At 34.1% G+C, this 16,182-nt stretch overlaps 1 protein-coding gene across 1 annotated transcript in view; it reads right to left on the bottom strand.

Annotated features, from left to right (window-relative positions):
* The window catches only part of ZFC3H1 (zinc finger C3H1-type containing), a 51,466-nt gene that overhangs the window by 7,040 nt on the left and 28,244 nt on the right, over window positions 1–16,182 (bottom strand). Inside the window, exons 13-27 of the mRNA XM_045872954.3 lie at window positions 15,617–15,791; window positions 15,234–15,365; window positions 14,319–14,861; window positions 14,124–14,233; window positions 13,268–13,399; window positions 13,040–13,161; window positions 11,951–12,052; window positions 11,517–11,636; window positions 10,519–10,702; window positions 8,791–8,977; window positions 7,162–7,350; window positions 6,291–6,528; window positions 3,945–4,050; window positions 3,662–3,860; window positions 2,825–2,919 (exon numbers count right to left, since the gene is read on the bottom strand). Of these exons, the coding sequence (XP_045728910.1) occupies window positions 2,825–2,919; window positions 3,662–3,860; window positions 3,945–4,050; window positions 6,291–6,528; window positions 7,162–7,350; window positions 8,791–8,977; window positions 10,519–10,702; window positions 11,517–11,636; window positions 11,951–12,052; window positions 13,040–13,161; window positions 13,268–13,399; window positions 14,124–14,233; window positions 14,319–14,861; window positions 15,234–15,365; window positions 15,617–15,791 (2,634 nt within the window). The remainder of the gene's footprint in view (window positions 1–2,824; window positions 2,920–3,661; window positions 3,861–3,944; window positions 4,051–6,290; window positions 6,529–7,161; window positions 7,351–8,790; window positions 8,978–10,518; window positions 10,703–11,516; window positions 11,637–11,950; window positions 12,053–13,039; window positions 13,162–13,267; window positions 13,400–14,123; window positions 14,234–14,318; window positions 14,862–15,233; window positions 15,366–15,616; window positions 15,792–16,182) is intronic.

The raw sequence follows: 16,182 nt of genomic DNA, 5'->3' as shown, positions 1-16,182 counted from the left end.
GGTGGCAGAGGACAGGAGGAACCATAAGCAAAGGAAGAAGTGGGACATCTAGAAGTCAGGTTATTATCATCTTGTGAACTTGGCCATAACTAGCTATATTACCATGAGTTAATCACTTAACTTCTAAAGATACTAGATTTGGCAACTGAAAACTGACGTAAGAGATGACTTCAAATTTAATCTACGTAAGACTCCATCCCTAGGCTAACTTCAGTAAAATGAATAAAATCCCCAAGTTAACTTTTGTGGCTATCTACTAATCTTCAAATTGACTTGAAATGCATGAAAATTACCTTATCTAGTTTTTTTTTTTTTTTTAATTTATTTGAGAAAGAGAATGTGGGGGGGCGGGCGGGGAGGAGGAGCAGAGGGAGAGGAAGAGAAGCAGACTCTTTGCTGAGGGCAGAGCCTGACACAGGGCTCAATCTCACGAACCTGAGATTTTGACCTAATTAAGCCAAAATCAAGAGTCAGACGCTCTACTGACTGAGCCACCCACACACCCTCCCTCTGTCTTTGTAGTAAATGTCACATGGGAAATGACAGAACCCAATTCTAGGTAAATATTACAATACATACTACATTCTAAGTATTTTGCTTTACAATTTCTAACTTATGAAGTAAAAAAAAAAATTTTTTGAACCCAGTAAGAGCAGTGACTTACTCCATTAATAAACTTTGGCTATATTTGTAAATTTAAAAAATTTATATCAGTATCAATAAGAAGTATGACAATGCTAAACATTCTCACCTATTACCATTCTTCTAATAACAGATACAAAAAATATTTCCTAAATTAACAGAAAATGCACACTCTGTGTAAATAAGGTCTTCAGTATTGTCTAAATAAACTAAGCAAAAGAAACTCTTTTCTGTTGTCAACTCTTAGTGTACTGTGAATTATGACTTTTCCCATGAAAAATTTAATAAAACAAGGTGACTTAGTAAACAGTAAGATTATGTGGAGGCAATCCATTTCCAAATTTTTATTGACAGTTATTTAGTCTGCTTCATTAAACTGACATCAAGAAGATCTTCAGATCTTTGATTAGTTACCACAGTAGAAACTGGCAGCATCTTCTTTTAAGCTAAACCAATTACCTCCATGCCCAAGGGAAGATCAGAGCCAGCAAGTCTGTAAAAAGGTCAGCTTTGGATCTGTCCTGTGCCTAAGTTTGAGACATTAAAGCACTCTAATTTAAACAGGGACAAAGTCAGCATGGGGAAGCTGAATAATCTCTAAGTTTCTTATAAAATAGTTTAATTCTTCTCCATTAATTTGTATTTTAAATTATTCTTTTGTAATTAACTGTAAGGTATTAATCTAGATATAACAGCAGAAAGAATTTCAGAAACAGTACTAAAATCACTATGTCAATAAACTGGTTATCAGAAAGGACAGACAAAGACTCAAGTCTAGGAAAGAATAGTGACACCAACTTTTGCCAAATCTCAACTAAAACTAGAATGTTCACAAAATATTCTAGGGTAGATGGATCACCAAATTAACAAAACATTGAGCTACTTTTTTAAAATATGTTTTTATAGAACACTGCTACACTGTGGGGTAGGCAGAAGGAGCACCTAAATAAAGAAAAATATTTCTAAGCATTAGACTTGCATATATAAAACCAAAATGTTATCTGTACTGTTTTCTACAATAAAAATTTTTAGGAGATATTCAGCTTAGGCCTTCTTTTTTTATTTTTTTAAAAAATATTTTATTTACTTACTTGAGAGAATGAGCAAGCGAGAGAGAGAGAGAGAGAGAAAACAAGCACAAGCGGGGGGAGGAGCAGAGGGAGACGGAGAGGGAGAGGCAGACTGTCCACTGAGCAGGGAACCTGATGCGGGGCTTGATCCCAAGAACCTGAGCCAAAGGCAGACACTTAACTGACTAAGCCACCCAGGTGCCTCAGGGCCTTCCTTCTCTCAGTTCTTCCTAACATAAAACAATAGAGTATGTGATGATAAAGTATTTTCCTTTTGATGCTGTTTTACTTGGAATCAGCAGGCTATGCCTATTTTTGTAAATAAGGTTTTATTAGAATACAGCCATGCTCATTCATTTATATGTTGTCTCTACTTTCTTCCTAAAACAGCATAGATGATGGGTAGTGGTAGACCATATGGCTTGCAAACCTAAAAGATTTACTATCTGGCCCTTAAGTGAAAAAGTTTGGTGATGCCTAGAGAGAGATGAGGAGAAAGAAGGGAAGAAAAGCCTTCCCCCCCAAATAATTCTTTACGATTTCCTGTGGCCTCTTACTGTTATTCTCTTGTTAGAGTAAGAACTCAAAACCAAGCAAGCAAAGGCAGTAAATAGAGCTTTACATAAGTTACTGAGAAAATGATGCTTGAGAAAAGACTGCTCGAAAACTTCTCACTCTGTATTTGAGAGGCTAGAGCGGGATCTCTTTAGACTTAAAAAAAAGTAAAAGGTGTACTACATCCATTTGAGGTCACCAATCAAATAAATTAAAATTCATTTTTTCAAAACTCCCTTGACATTGTCTCAGATAATTCACTGCTATGGTATTAAGTACTAAAATTAACAATAACAATGAATTAAAAGCAGAATGAGTCACCATGATGTTAATATAAGCCTTCCTTTCTCAGTGTCTTTAATCCAAAGAATGCAAAGCATATTACATCTTTTCTGTTTTTATTCAGTTCTACTGCCCTCATAACAGTTCTGTAAGAGTGTTCAAGTATTTTTTTAACATCAGTCTAAAATGTAATCAACCCACAAAAAAATCTGTAATCTTTCTACTAAACTATATTGTCCCTTTCTTCTATAAAATCAAGAGTTCAACAAACTTACCGAAATAGATCCAAGTTACTATACTTCTCAAACCCAGGTTTAAAGAAGGATGCAATAAATTTCCGCAAAAATGGAAGAAGATTATCTCCTTGATTCTATTTCAAAAAGAAGAGAGGAAGGATACACATTACACTTACAATGTTTAATTAAATCTCTCAAGGGAGGAAAAAGCCCTTAATCACCCCCTACTGATAAGATTAAGTTTCTTGAATAGATGGGGGTAGAGATAACTCTATATTCTGATCTCCAATTAAATCCAACCAACCATTAAACAGCTTAACACCCAATATACCACATCCACCAACTGTCTAATAAGCTTTTTTTTTTTTAAAGATTTTATTTATTTGACACAGCGAGAGAGGGAACACACAAGCAGGGGGAGTGGGAGAGGAAGAAGCAGGCTTCCTGCCAAGCAGGGAGCCTGATGTGGGGCTTGATCCCAGGACCCTGGGACCATGACCTGAGCTGAAGGCAGATGCTTTATGACTGAGCCACCCAGGCGCCCCTGTCTAATAATCTTCTACTGCATGTTTAGCACTGGTGCTAGGTGTGCTGGGGGCTCTAAATCTGATTAAGACATGGTCCTTGCCCTCATAAAGTTCTTAGTATATAAAGCAGCTAGAAACAAAACTACGAAGCAACATAAGTGCAATGACAGAACTACACACAGAGTATTTTTAGCAAAGAGAGAAGGAATACGTAACACAATCTGCAAAGGGAAAAATACTAGGAAAAGCTTCCTAAAGAGACTGATGCCTGAAACATCGTAAAGAATGAATAAGGAAACGTGAAACACAAAAAAATATTTAAGAATTATGAGGCTTTTTTTTTTTTTACCTGTAAGATGAAGAATTTGCACATATGATAAAAAACCTCTGCATTCTGAGGATTTTTTTCAAATGCAGTAAGCCACACTGCCCTGGCTCTGTCGTGCTGATTTGTTTGCAAATACAAAGCAACAAGGGCTTCCAACAATTGGCAGTTCATGGGACACGTTTCCAATAAACATTTACAAAGCTCCACTGCAGCCTCATACCTTAATAAGAAAAAAACATGTCTAAACACATGAAAAAAAATCAATTTTTAACACAAGGTTAACTGCTTGTCAATTAAGTTTTACCTCTCTAGAAGCTGGTGCAGAGCAATCATGTTTGTGTAAAGTGGAACACAGACCTCTACTCTTTCCTCAACAGTAAGGCTCTCATCTGTGCAAGCTTTCACCGCATCTATCCAAAAACATCACAGTAACAGAAATCAAACATGAAATGAATTATTTGACTATGTTATTTAAACTCTGAGACACCAATTGAAACATGGTGGCCTACCCTTTTGCTTGCCCATCATCTTATTATCTTTACTGAACTCCTGGTTTATTACCCAAAGGAGGTATTTTCGGGTAACTCCAAACTCCCTAAAACTCAGTCTCTTACCTTCACATTCCTGGTAATAAAACCATTCTATATGAGCTCTTGCACGTATCAACATTTTCACTTAGAAAGTGTCTCTGCATTTACCTAAATGCCTTAAAATTGATTTGGGGGGAAAAAAAAAAAATCAAAGAATGAATTCTCTTTCCATCTTTCTTTGACCCAATTCAAGAGGCCCTGCTCTCTGTTCTATAGCCATTTAAATGTCTCCCCCTAAACTAGATCCTTTCTTTACTCCTTCAAAACACTCTTTTCCCCTTGTAGAGTCCCCACTCTGCATCTCAGAGAGTGGGTCACTGTTGCACTTTGCACAGCTGTCACCATTTCCTCCCTGCTCAGTGGTAGCAAGATTTCCCAGATTTACAGAATTTAAAAGTGAATGTCATTCTGAAACTGCACTTCTGAAGTTCACTTATAAAAATCATCTATATAAACCTGAAAGCCAACCTCTCCATTTGTTTTATTTGATTAGCATTTGATAATGTTCTTCTTCTTCTTTATTTACATGTCCTCTTGGTCTCATTCATTGACTCCTCTCTCACTCCTTACTGCTATACTCTTAAATCTCCATTTCCTCAGAGAAAATATCTCACTGCTTCAACTATGGAATAATTTATTGCAAAAGCACATTAAAAACTATAAAGCACTTTATAGTATAGTAACTCCTATGTTAATAACTTTCAAATCATTTCTCTATCCATAATCGTCCACTTAAGTTCACTTCCTTATTTCCTTCTGCCAACAAGCACTTCCATTTGGATGACCAATTACCTACCATTCACAAATACTACTCGTACTACCAAAATCAGTCTTCCCAAATTTACCTGTTTTCTATCCGTACACTTTCTTTTTCCCAGTCTCAAAACCCTGAAATTATTTTGACTATTTCTTCTCTTCTTCCCTGACATTTAATCAGTCCCCCACATCTCTATGTGATAACCTCAAATGTCTCCAATAAATATTCCCTCTTTCCCAGGTTACTTTTTTTTGTGATTCACTTTTGGCCATCAGATTCTGGTTGTTTTCATATACCTTTGGGATCATTCCTCTTCAGCACATTTTTCCTTTCTTCAAGAACCATTGTCATCAAGTCTACCACACTTACAAAGTTCTTGAAAATCTGGTATCATTCTACTTATCAAGCTTTATTCTTACTATTCTACAGCATAAACTCTCGCTTTGATAAGGACTCTCCCTTCTCCTAATCTCCCTTCAAATCCATAGCACCAACTCCTATGTTGCTTTTTGTTTACTTAGCTCCCCTAACAGGATTATCCTTCTTTTCCTTCCTTTCTTCGCTGGTTTATTCAATAAATATTTACTAAGCACTTAGTATGCTGCCAGACATAATAGGTCCTTGGGAAATACAGAGATAAGACAAGGGTCCCATCTTTGAGCAAGCCAACTATGTCACATCAGAGTCAAGATTCAAAGTCCAGCTCCAAGTCTTAATTCTTCTATGAAGAATTCCTTCATCATGCCAACCTACAATAATCTCTTTCCTTTGGGTTTATGACCTGTACAATATAATTTTATAAATCACAGATCTTTGTCTCTTCTGTAAGTACAGAATTTAGACTATATATCAAATGTATAGATTTTATCTTCTGACTAAGCTATATACTTCCTACTAGGAGGAAATAGGCTTTATACCTGTTTTCCAATTGCTTGAAAAGATAAGTTATAATCTTTTAACTTTCATCTTGACAGACTGCTTTAAAAAAATTACCTGGTTCTCTACTTCAATCAACTCATTAAACCTATATAATCTCTATTATCTACAACTTTAGCTGATATCTTTTGCCATAATCAGAAAAATTATGTAATGTAGCACAGTTCCTGGCTTTCATATATGCCAAATGTCTATCTTATGTGATTCAATCCCTAATCATCTTTTTTCAATCCTTAATCTTCTAAGCATTTATATAATAAAGTGTAAAACAACTTGCAATATGTACATATGAATTTGTTCCAATTAATTATGAAGACTCAAAATAAGGGATAAGTTGATGTTCTAAATAACTTATAAACATACTTACCTTCAAAAACTGCTAACAACATGTCAGGATTAGTCTTTACATCTTGAACTGCTTGCCATGGCATTACAAATGATTCTGTGTTAACAATTCTTGAAGGATTGGCATTAGATGGATCATAAAATTTTGAAGGGAGAACGTTGAATTCAATAAGATGTATGTAGGCCAGCCATGCCAAACATCGATCACTTGTTTTAAGGTACTCAGCTACTATTCCACTATTAGCTGATTTCAAAGCATTCTAGGTAAAATCAAAAAATAATCTGTGTTTTTAAAAATAATGACTCCTATTCCTCATAAGATTCAAATGTAAAGGCAAAGAACCCAAATGTCGTATTTCTTTGGAGTGTTTCTTAAATACCTAAGTTGAAATATTGATAGTCAACAACTTTTTTAATGAAAAAAACTTGAGATGTCAGTATCAGATTAATTTTTACTGTGCTAAGGTTTATGATATAATTTATGAAAAAAGATTCAACTTATTTGTACATTTTAAGTGTCTTGACATTCAAAATCTAGTAAGATAAAAAGAAAACAGTAAAACAAACAAACAAAAAAACCCACCAAACCCATAGAGGAGATTCTCAGTTTGGACTAGTTTTTTTCCCTTATTGTCTAAATATTGAAGTTTATTCTGGTGGGTACTTAACATACGTTATTTTCATTTGAACCTCATAAACACTCTTAAACACATGCATTATCCCCACTAAGCAAGTGAAGAAACAGTCATAAACTGATTCAACTTACTACTAAGTGGAAAACAAGGATTCAAATCTAAAGTCTGTGTTCTTATTAAACAATGCTAACCTATAATGTTTTAGACCTTTAAAAAACTCTCTATAAAGTGTAATTAAATGCTATAATAATTGTTTACCTGTAAAACTGCAAGTGCACTCTGGCATCTTCCAGTAAATATGTGGAGCTGAACTCTAAACAAGAGAGCCTCTAAAAGCTGAAAGGACAGGATGTCTGATGCTTCCCGCTTAGCTGCTCCCATCAGAAACTCCACCATTCTTTCACATACGTAATCCTTTTCTTCAAAGGTGCTTTCTAGGTGCAGAAACTGCCCAAAAAGGTTTCATATAATTATATTTCATAAAAATAAACTGTAAAGCTACAGATTTTCCACATTTCATTAAATATTTTATTAAATCTTCAATTTTTGCAAAAAGGATAATTATAAATATATGTATAAACCCTCTTCCTGGGGCACCTGGCTGGCTCAGTCAGTACAGCATGCAACTCTTGATCTTGGGGTCATGAGTTCAAACCCCACGTTGGGCGCAGAGCTCACTTAAAACAACAACAAAAACAAAAACAAAAAAACCTATCTTCCAGTACTATATCCTATATTTCCCTTTCGACAAGTTGGAAAGTGGACTCAAATGAAAACTAAAATAATACAGGTGTACTCTTAGAATAACCCTGAAGCAATTTCATCTCTCCTTTCCTTGAATCAACAAATAAATGGCAGTAAGACCATGGCAGATTTTCGAAAGTTCAGGTTTATGGTCACGTACAATTTGCATTGCTTAAGTGTATAACCATATACAATTTTTGAGAGTAGCATTCATATTAGATATATGTGGCAAAACAAAAGGGCCTAAGAAATTAAGAGGTCCTTTAAAGACCAAACAACTTTAGGGAAAAACATTATACCCTATAAAATCTTATGATGATCAACAGCATTAACTTTGGCACAAGGCTCCAGGTCAAAAATCAAGCATCTTTCACTTTGGTACCTGAGTTGGGAGAGTAAGAGAGTGGCCAGTTCATTCAACAAGGGATACCATGTTATACAAATTTATCTGTTCTGAATTTCAGTTAGCAAGTAAATGACAGATCTGACAGCAACAGATAAGCTAAATCTTATGGTTGTTGAGTTCAGCTGGCAGAAGTTCAGATATTAATGAATATTTATTTTACAAGTGGATTAATTATAATTTTAAGTTTAAGCATGGATAGGAAACATCCCATTGTCTCAGAAAATAAAAAGAAACCATTTTTTCACCAAATCTTTGTATCTTGGCAAAGTTCAATATTAGTATAAATTATAGATTAAGATTATTTTCATAAGTAATGAGGACAGATAATAAAAATAACAAAATGCTTATTGACATTCATGAAATGTTACATAAACATAAGAAATTAAAAATTTTTTTCATGTGCTTTGCAAAAAAAAAAAAAAAATTCATTTAACTTTCGTCCAAACTAAAACTGCCTATGAGTAAGTGTAAAATGTTTTAAAATGTTTATATTTTTTCCTTACCAATAAAGTTAACAACAAGAAAATTTACTTTTTCACTAAATATTTTCTTTTTGTTTCTTCTAAATTTAACCCTGACCCAGGAGTGGTTCTGAGGTTACGGGACAATGAAAAGTTATTATATCTATGTGCAGATAAAGTATATAACTTAAGCTACGTATCAATATTTAAGATGATCCAAAGAATTATAAACATACACATACACACACAGAGAACTATGTTATCTTTTCTACTCACAGTCCAAAAACTTTGATAATCAGGAGCATATTCAACAGCTGTTTCACACATTTCCTGCACTTCTTCCTTGGTTCCTCTTTTTGAGAACAATCTGAGGTAATGGCACCAAATTTCTGGATTGTCTTTGTTGTTTTCCAAAGCTCGAGCCAGAACATTTAAAGCAGAATCCAAGGACTCTGAACATAGCCTACATGTTTAAAATAAGAAACAAGAACTTTTTTTTTTAATGCTTCAAAATACTCTTAAATCAGGCTGATCTAATGAGTCCATTATAAAGTTCCATTTTCTACTGGAACCTACCGAGAAGCTAGAATCGCCCATGACAAAGAGAAGTAGATTAGGATTTTAAGTCACATCAGTCCAAAAAAGGTCCTGATTTCCCACAGACCTAACAATTCCTTTTTAAGTTGATATTTAGTGAGCATTTACCAGATAAAAACACAATGTTATAAAACCCCTAGATTATCAACTTCAAATGTACTTTATGTATGTCCACATTCAGCAATACCTTTTATGAGTTACACTCGTCTGGGAATGGGAAAAGTTAAACAATTCCCCCTCAAGGCCAGCTACTGCCAGCACAAAATATCAAAGCTTTCAATGTAACAGTTCTTTTCAACGGTCAAAAGCTTGCTATCTCTTGAAGAAGATAATTGTCTCTCATGATCCTATTCATAAAATAATACAGTTCTTTTGGCCTTCACTCCGTAAATGAGTCAGAAAAGAAAACACTGTTAACTTATCCCATTAACATGGAAATGACACATAAGGCAAGTTAAATAAGCACTGTATTCAGGTATGTGTGATATATTAGCATTCTGTAATACTGCCTTACTATAAAAAAGCCTTTATACCAAGTTTTAAGACAGACATTAAGATTTTTTAAAAAAATTAAATAATTTTAAATAGAGTAATAAAAAGCTATTCCTAGTAATAAAAAATTATTACTGCTAATACTATCAAAAAACAGGAGTTAGAAAATGCATTAGGTTAGTGAGAAAAATGACTATTTACCTTATTTGAAGACACGTAATATAACATCACCCACAGAAAAAAGTCAATTCATCAGAATTTAATGTTCTTACACAAGCTTTAAATCTCTAAATAAAAATTAACATAATATTTAAGTTGTTCTATTGTGATTTTATCATTATTTTAAGAGACTATCACTACTGGGGGCGCCTGGGTGGCACAGTCAGTTGAGTGGCTGACTCTTGGTTTCAGCTCAGGTTGTGATCTTGGAGTCATGAGATCAAGCCCTGTGTGGGGCTCTGTGCTCAGCTCAGAGTCCACCTGGGACTCTCTCTCTCTCCCTCTCTGCTCCTCTCCCAGGTGTGCTCGCACACACGTGCTCTCTCTCTCTCTCCAAGAATAAATAAATCTTAAAAAAAAAGATACTATCACTACCTGCCTTTTAAAAAGAAAAATCAATAATCAATCCTTATACTACTCAGAATTTACTGTTTTAACTAATGCTACTTTGAAATAAGAGTCTACTAGAGTTAAAAACTGGGGCTAATTTATTACCCACACACTGAGCCACGCACACAAGTCAAGATCTAATCAAAGTTTTTCTAATAGCTTTTAAACAATGAAGTGCTTTTGGCTTTGTCAAAAACAAAGACTTCATTGATACCATGATGGAAACGTGATTACCAAAGATGAAACAAACTTCAAACATAAAAATATAAATGCAACAGATGACACAAAGATTAGAAGTGGACCTACCCCTCATTTTGATTCAAGTACTTGTACGCGAGCTTGAGCCAAAGTTGTACATGAGAAGGATTTTCAAGCACACTTGCTTCTAAATTAGCAATGTCATCAGTCTCATTTGTAAAGTATCTGACATCATCTGGAGTGACAACTGTATCTAAAGCTGGAACATTTATTCGGTTCTCTGGCTGGAAGGCTAGAAGGAAAAGTATCATTAGCTTTATACTTTCTCTTATCCACAGACCAAGAAAAAAAACAATTGGCCTCATCTTTAAAATAATCTAAAAATCTAAAGATTCAAAATATACGCAGTAGTTCATAGCTTTAAGGTATAGTGTCACATAATTTACAAACCAGGACACTTCTAAAAGTGAAAGGAGTATTATTAAAAACTACACCAGGATAACAGGTATAAACTAGGATTTTGCTGGGCAAACCAGAAGTATGGTCTCTCTACTTTAAAGGTAAGTAGTATCACTTAATAATTCACATTCACTAAATAGGTAAAAAAAAAAAAAAAAAAAAGTTATAATTTATTCTACATTTAGAGAAAAAGTACTACATTAATGTAAATAAACACATGGGAGCATGTATCTATTAGATATCTAATCCACAAATTGTAAACAAATTATTCACACTTTAATAAATAATGCAAACTTACAATAATGTGTTCAACAATACAGCACTCATTCATATTTACTTTGTTCATTCATTTATTTATTCATTCTGTGAGCCTACTGCATGTCAGAAAGCAGACTCAAAAACAAAATAAAATACTACACCTGCCCTCAAGGACACAGGCCAGGCAATGGGCAATCCTCCACAATGAAGAACTGCATCAAATGCCAAAAGGCATCACTGTTCTAAAATAAAAAAAAAAAATAGAAAAACACAAAACAAAAAAACCCCCAAAAAGCCCAAGCTAGTACATACACCAAAAAATCAGTAAAGTGTTAGACAAAGATGGAACACCACAACTTAATGGTTCAGGGTCTAAAATTACTTCTTACCATACTTAATTGGTCCTGTAGACTGTTCCTCATCACTACTGAAGCTATTCTCTGAAATAGGTTTCCTCCAAAATTTTGGCTTCCACTTTCTTTTATCTTTGTAGGTTGTAAATGGAGGTGCTAAAGTAGACAGGAGAAGATTAGTACCTGATATAACTAGGTTTTATAGTTTTAAAAGCTACCCAAACAATACTCAAAAAGAGCTAAAATGATTCTGTTAGTCAGAAATGACATACATATATATTTTCTGCCCTAGAGAGAAAGATGTTTATTCTACCCTGTCAGCATGTTACATACATATATACACATGCATATATATTTTTGGAGAACATAACACCAGAAACTTTGCTATCATAAAGAAACTACAATGTCCTTTTGTGTGTGTGTGTGTGTGTGTGTGAGAGAGAGAGAGAGAGAGAGAGAGAGATACTCACTATGGCCTTTACTTTCATTGATATTGCTAACAAGGAGAACAGCCATCTGGTCCATTGACATTCGATCTTTATTTACTCCAAAAAGTTTCTCAACATATTTTTCTGAAATTAGAAGAGTTATCTTCATTTATAAAAAGCATAAAAAACATGGATTACAGATACAAGGCTAATTAAAGAGTACAAAGTGAAGAGTAATTTAAAAATTAAAAGGAAGTGTATGTTACTAGTCAAAAACACGTATGCCTCCTAGAAGGCAAGGCCTCCATTACCTTACCTACTATGGCAAATCTTACATCATGCACCCAAATTGGGCTAAAAAAAAAAAAGTATTTCCTGAAACAAACTAAACAAGTTAAGTGAAAATTAAAGTCCCAAACTAAGAATGATCACATAGATTCAGTGACTTTACAATCACTCTGGGTTATGGTTAACACTAAATTTAATACACACCAATTCCTTTACTTCCAAAATACTTGCAGTTTAAGGTTTATTATTTGGCAATAAATCTGGAGAAAACTTTAACAGTATTTATTCACAATGTCACAGAAATCTATGCTTTCCATAATATCAAAGTGTATAAAGTCCTTTTTATTTCTTTGTAGAATGTGAAACCACATTCATCTTAATTTCCAGTCCTTCTTTATTTTTTAAAACAATAATAAATAAAAATAGGGGCCTGTTTAAAAATCATTAATAAAATTGCTATACAAATACGTTAATATATTCTTCTAAATAAACTGAACTATTTAGATGAGCTCTGTCCAAAGAACGTCCCACAATGATGGAATGTGTTATATCTGCACTATCCTATTGGTAAGCACTTACCACTAATAAGCTATTGAGCTCAAAAGCAGCTATCAAACACCTGAAATGTGGCTAATGCAACTAAGGAAGAAATTTTAATTAATTTATATTTGAATAGCAAGATATGGCTAGTGACTACTATATTAGAGCAAATGTGGGTAAAATGACGTAAGGAATGTACTGAATTATTACAACTACTTAAATATGTCAACAACTGAACATAAAAATTTTTAATTGCCTACATTCAAATTTTCACCTGGAGAACAATAAGAGGTCTTTAAATACCTGCTGCAGCAGCAATTTCTTCATCCGTGCTTGTCTCTGAACAACCAATCAGAGACAGATTATATGACAGAATGTCCTGGAATAGCTGTTTTCGGCTAAGTGTATAGTCTTGTGTATGCTGCCTAAAATAAAATGACAGCACAGAAAAGATAATCATGTACATACCAAAGTTAAATAACCAAGACTGCCTTTTAGATTATAAAATATTCACAAATAAAAACTACTCACCACTGACAATCATCATCATTACATGTTCCTGTTAAATCAAAACGGCAGAAACACTGATCCGGTTCAATCATATTACTATATGATACCGAGCTTAAAGGAAGTTTTTCCTTGGTTCGATAGTATGGACTAAATCTAAAGAGAAGAAAGGTGGACAGGCACATTATGCACCATAAACATTGCCCAGAAAATTATGAAATTTTTCATTTTTCTTAATTAAAATTTCTATGCCTTGAGCTTACTAGTCAAAAACACGTATGCCTCCTAGAAGGCAAGGCCTCCATTACCTTACCTACTATGGCAAATCTTACATCATGCACCCAAACTGGGCTAAAAAAAAAGTATTTCCTGAACAAAAAAAACTAGGGGAAGAGCCTATATTACCTGATAGGTGCTTTACTATTTTATGATTAAATCCTACCCGCTTAACAGTCTCAGAACTTCCAAAAGTGACAACCTCCACAGTTAATCAACTGAGAATGTCTAAATCAATTTCATGAAAGCTGGCCAATGCATTACTTAGAATACTGGTAAAATTCTTTTTAAAGCTTAAAAATTCTCATTTGACTCTGTTTTTCCTAAAATCCCTAACAGACCATAATCCAGAATTCTCCACAATTCCCCCAGTAACCAGAAATTAGAATTTGGTAAGAATAAACCCAGTATGAGCTAAACCTTACTTCCTGATATGGTTCAAATCTAACAAGACAATTTTATTTTCCCTAAAAGGACAAGTTCATTTTTTAGTTACCATGACACAATTATTTTTTTTCATTATCATGAAATATCCAAGGTTATACTGTCATTACAATCAAGGAGCAGTCCTGAAATTCAAGCTTATTGAATCTTTCTTTTATACCTGTAGGACTTAAAAACTAGAAGAGGACTATGGTAGGGTCTAAAAGGACATGGCTTCACTTCTGTTGTTTTACTCTGTGCTGTCACAAAATCCACATCCACAGAAATCTCCTGCAAAAGAAAACAATAATTACATAAAACAAATAAGGCTAGGGTGAATCCTAGATTTTATAAAGCATATGAAATGTTCAGTTACCTGACCATGCAAAACCTTTTCTGTAATGCCTGTGGTGGTTTTCAAAATCAACTGTTTTAAGCTGTCAGCTTTTGAATATAATTTTTGTAATTCACCGATTTTTAACCCTAGAAAAAGTTCTGGTTTTTCCACCATATTCTTAGTAGGTTTGTTGATGCATTCTTTGTTAGGTGTATCAGTGTGCTTAAGATTAGGTTTAGTAAAAGAATTAGACTCTAAAAATGATCTTCTTCGTTCTCTGTTTGAACCAGACAAAATCTCATCATCAACATCATTTTCCTCAGTGTCCAGACTTAATTTATCTTGAGTCAGATCATGAAGTGATGGTTGAGGTAAAGAAAATTCGGGTTCCTCTTCCACAACTGGAGCCATATTTAGTTGTTCCTTTGCTTTAAGGGCCCGGGCTTCTTTTAGTTTCTGAATTTTCAGGGCATATTCATATTCTAGCTTTTGTAATCGTCTTTTTTCCATAGCAATCAGTTCTGCTGAATGTTTCCTGGGACTTGATATTGGAGAATTGTCTAGTCTCATCATTTTGTTTGGCTGGGGGAAAAAAATGATACAGATTTTACATCACTATGATTTCAGAAACAATTTTTGGTAAGATAAATGTGTTATCTCTACAATACAATGCCAACATTATAAAACTAAATCACTGACGAGAATAAAATAGTTTTACAAAAGTCCCCAACAGTTATGCCAGTTAATCTATAATCTATGAAAAACAAAAAACAAAGCCAAAACAATAACTATAAAATAAAGCTTCCAAAATTGTGGATGTCATTTAAAAACAAAGCTTTAATCTTTCTGAATACACAGGGAAAAACTGGAGTTATTTTATGTATCTCTTACCCTCAAAAGTATCATGAAAACCTTCTCTTTTCCAAAAATAAAATATTCCTACAAACAACTTACTCCAAGGCGATCCTGTTCCAGTTTACGTTTTCCTATTTCTTTACTAGCCACTGCCTTTGCCCGAGCAAGCTCTTCCCCATACTTGAGAGTCAAAGCTTTCTTAATGGTAACACGTTGTTGAACTTTGTGAATCTGAAAATACAGGAAAATTCTGGAAATGTAAATGTAAACCTTAGGAGAGGAAATCTTTCTTAAACACAGCAGGCTTAGGGTATTCACCTGAATATAAAAATATTCCAATATTATGTCACAATGGAAAACAGTACAAAGGTTATACATTTTGATGGCTTTGGTTTATGGTTTTGTTTTACAAAAAATGTGGACCATAAAAATGTGCAGCAAACATGAGACTACAATATCTTAATGTAAAAAAAGAACATTACTTGTTCCTGAAGCTTCTTTAAAAACATTCTGTTGACACTGAGAATTTTCTCTGTTGCCTGAAGCTGTTCTGTAAGTTTTGTAATCTTTGTTTCAGCATTTCGAACAGATTCTTTCTTCTTAGCTTCTTGCTGTACGAGATTCTTTAAAACAGATTCATCTTTCATCAAGAGAATCCTAATTGAGAAATAACAAAATTCTTATGTTTTTCTAAACTCGTAGACTAACACCATCAGAATAAAAAATTTACAAAGCAGTAGCTTGTTTTACAAAATATACTGACAGGGTGCCTGGGTGGCGCAGTAGGTTAAGCATTCAACTCTTGGTTTCACTTCAGGTGGTGATCTCTGGGTGGTGAGATGGCACCCCATGACGGACTCTGCGCTCAGCAGGAAGTCTGCTTAAGACTTTCTCTTCCTCTCCCTCTGCCCCTACCCCACTGCATGCGAGCACTCTCTCTCTCAAATAAATAATCTTAAAAATACACATACTGATAATGTACAGATAAGAATTTAAAAGGGTGACTATTTTCATATTCACTAATCACATAGGTATTCAAATAGACATT

This window comes from Mirounga angustirostris, unplaced genomic scaffold (genome assembly GCF_029215605.1).
Source record: "Mirounga angustirostris isolate CCGP_5_RB_7025 unplaced genomic scaffold, mMirAng1.0.hap1 SCAF_5, whole genome shotgun sequence".
NCBI classification, from domain to species: domain Eukaryota; kingdom Metazoa; phylum Chordata; class Mammalia; order Carnivora; family Phocidae; genus Mirounga; species Mirounga angustirostris.
This window is presented reverse-complemented; position numbering and strand designations above follow the sequence as displayed.